This window comes from Chaetura pelagica, unplaced genomic scaffold, assembly GCF_000747805.2.
Source record: "Chaetura pelagica isolate M959 unplaced genomic scaffold, ChaPel_1.0 scaffold364, whole genome shotgun sequence".
Lineage (NCBI taxonomy): Eukaryota > Metazoa > Chordata > Aves > Apodiformes > Apodidae > Chaetura > Chaetura pelagica.
In genome coordinates, this window is record NW_009953089.1 from 214,926 (window position 1) to 224,590 (window position 9,665).

The 9,665-nt window shown below is 53.6% G+C and overlaps 1 protein-coding gene across 1 annotated transcript; it reads right to left on the bottom strand.

Moving 5' to 3' along the window:
* On the bottom strand, positions 1-8,215 carry P4HTM (prolyl 4-hydroxylase, transmembrane (endoplasmic reticulum)). Its single transcript, XM_009997029.1, has 8 exons — positions 8,206-8,215; positions 7,470-7,660; positions 6,388-6,484; positions 4,396-4,558; positions 2,628-2,813; positions 2,151-2,241; positions 1,492-1,615; positions 1-281 (listed from the first exon to the last, which is right to left on the bottom strand). The coding sequence occupies exons 1-8, from the start codon at positions 8,213-8,215 to the stop codon at positions 58-60; spliced, it is 1,086 nt and encodes a 361-aa protein (XP_009995331.1). The 3' UTR covers positions 1-57.
* Between the last annotated feature and the right edge of the window lie 1,450 nt (positions 8,216-9,665).

The window sequence follows — 9,665 nt, forward strand, 5'->3', positions numbered from 1 at the left end:
GCGGCCCCGCCCCCCGCCCAGCGCGGGAAAAGGCCACGTGCGATGTGTGCACCGCCCCTACAGCTCCAGGTGCACCCCGCTATAGGCTTTATCCACGGTCCACTCGCCCGGGGCTCCAGGCCCGGCCCCCGCCCCCGCGTAGCGCTCCATCATCTGCTGGAACTGCAGCTGCCGCAGGCGGTTGGGATCCACGTTGATCCAGTTGTTGGCGATCCACTTGGTGCCTTGGGTGACCAGGCAGCCCCCGTGCAGGGCGAAATCGTCCAGCTCCCCCACCCAGCCTGCCGAGCAAAACAAGCCCTGTCAGGAGGGGGCGAGGGGTGCTGCCAGGACCGCACCGGGAGGCGCAGAAACACCTTCAGCAGTTGGCTCCTCCTGGCACCCCTCCACGGGGCTCCCCTACCCTAGCACCTATGAGGAGCTCACCAGTGCACGTTCCCTGAGTGCAAAAACACGTGCTGCCTCCCTGTCTCCACTCAGCACAAGGGACTCTCTCATTCTGCATCACAGCTGCCGTTTATTCTCAGCTCTTCCCAAAAGGAGAGGCATGGAAGAGATGAGTGCTGCTGCTGGCCTGCCCGTGGCAGCCAGAGGCTCATGACCATATTAGACATCGCATGTCAGCAGTTCTAAGTGATCTCCTCTGTAAAGAGGTCCCATGGTGGCAGCCTTGCATCAGCAGCTGCCCTCCATTTAGGAACAATTTTGTAAAAACACAACAGGGTTCTTCTTACAGGAGAGTAATGGTCTTAATATTATCATTCAACAGCCCAAATGCCGTTCTTGCGGATTTTCTAGAGATGGGAACAGGCTACTCCCAGGGGAGCTGGGATGCCATACCCCTTCCTCCCACCACTGCTCAAAATCTGCCATCGAAACACTCTGGACTCACACTGGCCAGCAGGCTGGAAGATTCATATCAATCCCCCAGCCTGGCTGTCAGGGAAAACTCTGCTGGACTTCGTGAGAAAAACAGCCCCAAGGACATTTATCATCAGGCTGTGGCTGAGCTGTAAAGCAGGAGGTGGCCCCAAGCCCCAAGCACGGCAGAGCCTTGCGAGGGGCGGGCTGTGCCCCCCTGAGCGGCAGAGCTGATGGCCGTGCCTTTGTCTACCTCACTTCTCCGCCCCCTTGGGCAACACCACATCAGTGAAACATTTTGAATTGCAGACCAAGTTCCAGCAGGAGTTTCAGCTCGCACAGCTGGATAGGAGGCAGCTGGCAATGGCGAGTGCAGCCGAGGTCTTTGTTTGCTAGCTAGTCCTGTCCCCTAAAGACAAAGACATCAGGAGCCACTGACCTACTGACTGTAAACAAAGGCCTTTCAGAGTCAGGAAGCTCCTACCCAGCTGGTGACAAGTAGACTCCACAGTTCCCACTAGCAGGCAGCTACCACCCTTTGGCTCTCATCTGAGCTCCCAGCAAGAAGATGACTGTCACCTCTTGCAGTCCCACCCCTCCCAAGGGCCTAATCTCAAAACAGGAACCTACCTTCTCCATCGGAAAGGTAGTTGTACCAGAAGACAGCAGTGCCTTGCTGAGGCTTCACTCGCAAATTGCCCTTATCACAGTTCTTCCGAGTGTCTCGCAGGTCAACGTCGTTCTGGATCAAAGACTGGCAAGAAACCAGAGAGAAGGTGTTGCAAATGGGGCTGGAATGAAGTGCCCACACTGGAGAGCCTCTGCTGCCAGCCATCATCCTGCCCTTTGCCTGAGCACAGGGATGGCTCGAGGCTGGTGCTGGGCAGGACAGGGCTTTCACAACCCACCCGGAGCAGCCAGTTTCAGCCCCCCTTGGAAGTCCACAATCTGTTTCTGAGCAGCCACTCATTCCTTAACACGTTGCCTAACAGGAGCACAACATACCTGCCAAGGCTTAGTCAGGGGAAATCTGCCCAGACAGAAGTGAGCAGGACACGTGTCACAGCAGTGAGGCCAACAGACCATCCCTCACACCTCTGAGCAGGGAGAGCTGCAGCTCTCTCAGCCCTGCACCTCCTCCCTTGGCCTCAGAAGGACACAGCTTCCCCATGCTCTAGCTACAAAGGCTAATGTCCACCAACCTCACACACCAGATCGCTGGTGAATACAAACACTCCAAGAGGGACTCAAAATTCCCAGGGGGTAACACGTAGGTGAGATTCATTTACCATCTCTTCGTACGTCCTGTTATCAGCTATAGGAAAGACTGTTTCTCCTCCCCCAGTCACGTTGTTCAGGTAGAACAGCACTGTCACATACCTGCAGGACAGAGTGGCTGTCAGGGGGACACAACTGGCACAGGAGGGGGTGCACAGGGGCTGTCTGTACCCTGCCCCTCCACCGTGCATACAGCAGTTCCTCCAACACGTCACAAGATACAGGCTTCATATAATCCACTTTTCTCCAAGGACAAGGACAACCAAGCAAATCCCCTCCTGCAGTGGTGAGGGTGTTTCCAGCCTCTGCCAGGGATGCTCTGCAGAACCACTCTACCCTCCTCCTGTGGACCCACAGTTTCACCCACCTCCACCTCCAATCCCCTTCATGCCTGCGACCTCCAGAGCCGGTTTGTGAGCAGGAAGTCCCCCGCGAGGTGCGGGAAAAGGGCTCCTCCACAGCTCTTCTCCATCACATTCCAGACTTACCGGCAGGAGGTCTCGAAGGGGGCGCTGTCGTTGGCAACCAGCTTGGTGTGGCTGCAGGCGGTCTCGGGGAAGACGGGCCCGCTGTCCATGTGGGCATGGTAGTGCCCTCCCTGGTCATAGCGCACCACCTGCAGGGGCTCGCTGTGCTCCACGATCTCGGGGGGCAGCCGAGTCAGGCGCATTACCCTGGGGAAGAGGAGAGCAGAACAGGAAAGCACCATCACCCTGCTCGGCCGCTACTCCCGAGCACTGAATAAATCCAGAGAAAGGTAACCCCCTTCCTTCCCCAGCAGACCGGAGAGGTGGATGGCCCTGCAGCAAGCATTGCAAGAGATAACCAGGTCCTTTCTGATCAGTTGGACCATCAGCATCGGCTCAGAAAGTCCACGTCAAGTTTAATACAAACACCCCAAACCAAAGGGTGCCTCTCCAGCAGGACTGCTCTTAGGAAGACTTTGCTTGCTCAGCAAGATCCCTTCTGTGTGTGTCCCTGGAGGCTTCACGTGCCATCTCATCGCTTTTCTGCACTCCTGCACACCACTTACAGACCTTGGGGACAGGCAGCAAAGCACAGGGCCCCGGCTGAGAGTGAAGGAGAGACTAGCTCTAGGAATATTCTCATCACCTAACTCACCTTTCCCTGTCGCCTTTTCAGCAGCCTCTCCCCAGGGCAGAGGGGCACGGGAAGGGAAGTGATCAAGGAGACTGGAGCCCTCCTGCTCTGGGATTTTTCCGCTGCTACATCTGAGATCATCCCCAAGGCAAGCAGGTACCTCTTGAGACCTGCCAAAGAACACTCAGAACTCTGAGAATCCGGACCAGTGAAGGGAGGGAAAGTGGCACCCAGGCAGGATGATAAAGCCCCTCCAGGCACCGCATGGTCCCAGGGAGGACAGCAACAGCCTCCTTCGGCCCTGTGCCTACACATCCTTCTCACAGTGGCCAACTGAAGAGTGTAAAAGCAGCATGCCTGTGTGTGCTGGCACGGAGAAGGTGGCAGCCATGGTCTGCTCTAATCAAGGCAATATGTGACCCCATTCTCCTGCTGGAATGTGCTGAAGAAAAGGAGTGGCCAACAGCTGCTTTCAAGCCTCGGGACAGATTTTAGCCACCCATGTTCTGGGCGAGGACCAGCACTACAAGAACAAGAGAGTCTTCAGCCAATTATCTGAAACTCAGCACAGCCAAACAATTCGGCCTGCCTGCTGGGTTTCAGTGCTCCCCAGTACCAAATCTGAGATGAAGGGAAAGGTAGGAGGTTCTCCCATTTGCCATGAGCTATCCTGCAATGAGTGTGCTTGGAGGGTTAAACTCACTTGGCTTACTTGAGGTGAAGTCGTGCTTGTTAAAAAGTCAGCTCTGACAGATTTCAGTGAAATGCATGAGTAACTAAAACAAATGACAGTAACTGCTGGCACCCAGACAGCATTGGAAATGGGCAGTTTCTCCTAGTAAGCTCATTTACTAATTAGAATGAATTATTTCATATAATGCCAAGTCTTCTTGGTTTTATAGGGCTGTTCCCAAAAGTGAATGGAGACGCTGAAAGGCTTGATTTTTCTTTTTCCTTTTCCAGGGGACAATACCAATTCTTGTTCTACTGAAAACCTCCTCTCCCCTTTACACGTCTGTGTTCAGGGCTCTTTATACTCCAAGGACTTTCACGCAATTAGGAAGTGTCAATATCAGGGAGTTTGCCACTGCCTCTCCCAGCACAGGTGGTGCTGGTGCCTCCACAAACCCGCCCACCCACCCGCCCGGCCCCTACCTTTGCCGTACTGCTCTCATCACCTGGTGAGCCCCCTCGCCCTGGTACAGCCAGGTGTGCTGGCTGTTGCGCACCAGGTCGCTCATCTTCACTTTCTGGCTTCCCATGTACTTGTGGAAATCACGGATGTTCAGTTGTTTGAACTCCTCCAAACTCAGCACACCTAGGGGAGAGGAAAAGCTGGCTGACTCTGGTGTAGGCGTTAACAGGTCTGTCTGGGCATCCTCTGCGTGGAGAAACCACCTGCTGGGAGCACTGCAGGAACTGCCTTCCTCAAACAAACCCCGTGGGGGCCACCACTGCACCCACCACAGGCTGCACCCTGTGTGGCAGAATCACAGACCCCAGCCGTGGGCAGGCAGCAACCTGCAAATGTGAACCCTGGGGTACTGTGCAGGGTTAGGACTGGGACAGGCAATTTTGAACTTTAAAAAGCTCCTAAAACACACAAACCAATCCATCCAAAGAGAGGAACAGCCACTGCAGTTCTGACACAGGCAGTGCTACAGCTAAAAAGCCTGCACCACCTGATGCCTCGGGGCTTGTTACTTAGATTCTTAAACAGACACACTTAAGAGCAGAGTGGGACACCTCAGGCCACATTTTCTACAAGACCCTGCCTGGTAATTTTAAAAAGCTGAACCCCAAACAAGTAGTACATTCCTCTGCATTTGTGTAATTGCAAAACATGAGCAAGAAATATAACAGGGCAGAAGTAGAAGTAACAGAAAAGTGAGAGGTAAAAAGTGGTTTCTACTGAAACAGGTACTTCTTGTTTGCAACTACTCTTGTTTGGACTTGGGAAGAGATGGACTTCTGCCTTTCTCAGCTTCAGAAAAATCCTCACATTGCTTGTTTCCCCTTTCTGGGGAAGGAGGAAGCCCTGCACCGGGGACCAGGCACCGGAGTGTGCGGAGCTGCAGTGCTCCCTGGGCACAATGCAGCCTCCTGCAGGAGGAGGGATCAGCCACCAGGGCCAGCCTGGGACAGTTCCTCAGGTCCTCAGTGGTCATGACCAGCCCATCCACACCATTATTATTTCCAGTCTCTGTCTTCACTTCCTCTTACTCCACGGGGTCTTTGATGAGGCAGCGCCGCATCCAGGTTGTGACCTGATCTCTCAGTGTCACATACCAATCTAACAAGAAGAGAAGCAGCTCTCTGGAAGCAAGGTCCTGCCAAGAGCACTTCAACAGGACCTTTCATTTGTTAATGTCCGGAAGAGTGGAAAAGCCACTGAGGACTCAGCCATAGGCTCCTGCCTCTGCCAGGGACACAGGGTGCCCCCGGATATTTCAGCATTCACAAGGGTACTGCTTCCACGTCAGGCAGCTCCTTCTGGGCAGCTCTCAATGCCAGTCACTAGAAGAGAGCATGCAGAGCCTGTGTGTTCACTTAATTTGATTAGGAAATGGAGAGTTCCTTAATTGAGGCCACTCTAATTAGAGCAGCAGAGGTTAGAGTGTATGTCCGGAGCAGCAGGAGCCCTTGGGAGACCAGAGGCAGGAGGGACACAAGTGGCCTCATGGAATGCAGAGTTTGCAGTGGCAGAGAGGGGGCTCAGCAACAAGACCACCTTCACCTCCACTTATGCAGCCCTCTCTTGCCAGTGACACAGCGCTCCCAGGCTGCTGCAGAAGTCTCCCTGAAAACAGGGGATTCTGGAAGGTGCACCTAAAATCCAGCGGGCCATGGAAGCAGAAGCACACCCTGAAGGTCCTGTTACTGCAGGGCATGGACCAAGGCAGATCTGATGAGGGAGAGGGAGTGCAGGGCTGTGTCCTAGTCCTGCTTCTGCCAGAGCCAAGAGCAGGCAGTGGAATTAGTCTGCTGCTAGACTGGAAACGAGGGGGCAGGAGTTATTTTCCTTTGAAGAACACAGCTGGAGAGGCAGGCCTGGGCAGGGACACGGCTCTTGCTCTGTGCCCTGCATGATTTTGTGAGACATCCAGCGTGCTGAGGGCAAAGAGATTCCTGTGGAGCTGCTCTTACCATTCCCATCAGGATCAGCCTTGACTGCGCTGTACATCTCCCGGATGTTTTCCGGGGTCATCCACCTGCCGTTCCCAAGCCGGGTGTGGGTCAACACCTGAAATTCAGAAATGGATCAGCACCAGGCACTGGTTTCTTGTACTAGTGAAATGTCAGAGATTCCCTGCTTGAGGCATGGTGGGATCTCCTCTGCAGAGCATCAGCCAGCCAGGCGTCAGTACGTCTCTGCAGAAAGCAGATTGCAGTGACAATCATCTGGCAGCCACACACAGTGTGTGGCTGATGAGTGCTGTTATTTCCAGTTTAGGTCATGGCAAATGACTGCTGGGATTCAGTTAACCAGTCATGAGATGGAGGGGGCACAGCTCTTTCTAGTGAAAGGAAAGTAAAGCTACTGATGATAACAGTGAATACTTTTACTTCTCCAAGATAAGGGCTTGGAACAAAACACTTCCTTTCCATGTGGACAGGGAGATGCAGTATCCTGGAGAGCTCTCAACAGGCTCTGACCTCCAGAGAAAGGAGCCGTGCCCTGGCAATTCCTCATATTCCACATGTGCTGCCCACACATCCCCAGCTCCACCTGAAACGGGAGCCTGGGGAGGGTCATCCTTGAACTGTGACACCTGCCCTGCTGCCCAGGGCCAGGGAGCTGCAGAGCAGTGCACGAGGTGCTCATTACTCCCCAGGGTCATCAGTAGGGGTGGTTTTGCTGATGCCTAGTCAACTGAGCACAGTCTGTCCCCACAGGCTGCACAAACGCTACAAATTCACCTCCCTGTTACACCAGCAAGAGGAAACCATGGCACAGGAACATTTTACCCAGCATATTCAAAACTCACATCTCCTGCCAAGGTCTGTTGCTACTGCCCAGTAGCATGACAACTGTTGCAGGTTTCCCCAGAAACTGTCATGCTGAGGGCCAGGACAAGTCTTGAGATACAAAAATAAGCAAATACTGATGGGTGTATACTGGGGTCTGGCCCTACCCAAGCACACAGATGATTGAAAGACCATCTGAGACGGGGACCACCCACAGGGTCCCCCAGGAAACTTCCCCTGCTCTCTCCCACATTCTCTACCTCTTTGAGCTGCAGCTGCCCATCCTGATTGTGGTCCAGCAGATTGAAAATGTCCATCTGGCTGATTTCTATCATTTCCATGGCTTCCTCATAGTCATCTGTTGGCAGGATCTGGCTCTTCTGCAGCCCCTTCAGCTGTGCCAAATGGACAATGAGCTTGCACTCCTCCTCTGACAGGAAGTCAGGAATTTCTGCAGCAAAAGTATGAGCAGCAACAGAGACTGAGGAACTGTTAGATGGGACCTCCTACCAATGGCAGGCCACTCAGAAGACAAAAAAACCCCAAACAAGGTGTGTGTGTGGCAATTTAGAAACTGCCTAAGTTTGGGACTTTCAAACACATCCAGCCTTCCACCAGGAGAGCTCTCAAAGAGCACACACCTGAGGTGGGTATTTTTACAGCAGCAATTCCTAAATGTTTGGATCCAGGGGTCAAGCCCTTAAAGTCTCTTGCTGATACCACAAAGGACAAAGGAGTGAACAAACACGCATATCACCGTGTATTATCACTTCAAAGGTGACATGTGGATCAGAATCTGGGAATGGCTGCCCTTCAGGAAGGCAGGACAAACCTCTGCTGTAGGCAGTGGAGATGGCCAAGGGTTTCCAGCTTCCTTCCTGTCCTGTGGAGAGGACAGCACTTTGCACAAACCCAAACACCTTTTAGGGGAACCTGGCAGAGTGCTCTGCCATGGAGCTCAGACAGCAACGGGACAACTTCCAAACTTAGTCCCACTCATTCCCATGATCCCTCACTAAGGATGATCTTCAAATGCAACATTAAAGGGGAAGATACTGCGCGTGGCAGGTGCCACACTCCACACCCCAGCAGCAGCCTGGTGACACCAGCTTTCCTTCGCAGCACGACACCAGCAGCAATCAGGCAATACCAGGATCCCAAGCAAATTTAAACACAGGGAAACTCCCTGGTGACTATGAGGCCAAGAGATTTCCAGCTGCATGGTGCACTGGGCATACACTGGGCATACACTTGCAAAGGGCTGGTGAGGTCCTGCTCCACAGCACAGCGACACTGCGGCCCAGGAGGTTGAGAAGATCCTTCTGCCTGATGTCTGTCCCTGCTGCAGGGATCTGGTTACCAGCTGCTGAGACTTTTGAAGAGAGGAAGAAAACCCACCAAAGGAGGAGAGGCTCCTACGCCCAAGGCCCTGCTCTGGAAGTTTGTTACATCAACCCTATCAGCTCGAACTGTCCATAAGCAGTTGGCTTCTTGCTAAGGACAGACCAGAACTAGCCCTGAGATGTTCCTGGGAAGCCCCAGAACACAAGGCAGCAGCTGTATCCGTAACATCCTGCGAGGAAACAATTTCCGGCACCGGCTCCTGGTGCCAGGGGATCCTTCAGAGCCGGAGGTGCCGCTGGAGCCTCGTGGCACAGCACCAGCTCCGAGCGAGCCGCGCGCTGGCAGGCAGCATCCCAGCACTTCCAGTGCCCCAAACTGGGCTACAGTAATGACGGCTTCTGGAATCTTAATTACGTGCTGGAGGAAGGACAATCCTGCTCTTCAGAGTAATGGGATTTTGTAACGAAGGCGGGAAGCTCTGTCAGGCTGGGAGGTGAGGGGGCTTCCAGCTGGGGGCTGCTAATCCCCTCTGCAAACAACCTGGCTTCACAGCTGCAAATGAGTTCCTCTCTACCCCTCAGCTCTCTGAAACAGTTAACTTCTGGCTGTGAGACCATCCTATCTCTCTGCCTGCTCAACAATAGATCCAGCTAAACAAATGCCTCCTAATTGACTTTGAGCAACACTTGATTGCTTTTAGAAAAAACAAAAGAGGAAAACATTGGGGTTTATGAAATAATGACTAATCCTGGAGCAAGAGAAAGGGGATGGCGTTGGAGCACTGGTGTCAAACAGAGATTCAATCTCAGCTGAAAGAGCCCCAAGACACATAGGCCAAGTCATTCATCCCTCCCCAACTGTCCTCATTTCCACACCTGCTGATCTGAGCCAAACCCCTGCTAAAATCCAAACAATCGGGGCCGCTGGCAAATGAAAATTGGAGCATTGTCTTCCCCATGAGGGCTCCGAAAGGGCTGCACATAATGAGGATGGATTGACAGAGAGGTGGCTCCTGGGCTATAAAAGGCGTCCCCCGGTCGGCGGCAGCTCAGTCCGGGTGCAGCGCCCGCCGCTCCCAGCTGGTCCCGCGGCTCCCAGCATGGCGAAAGGCC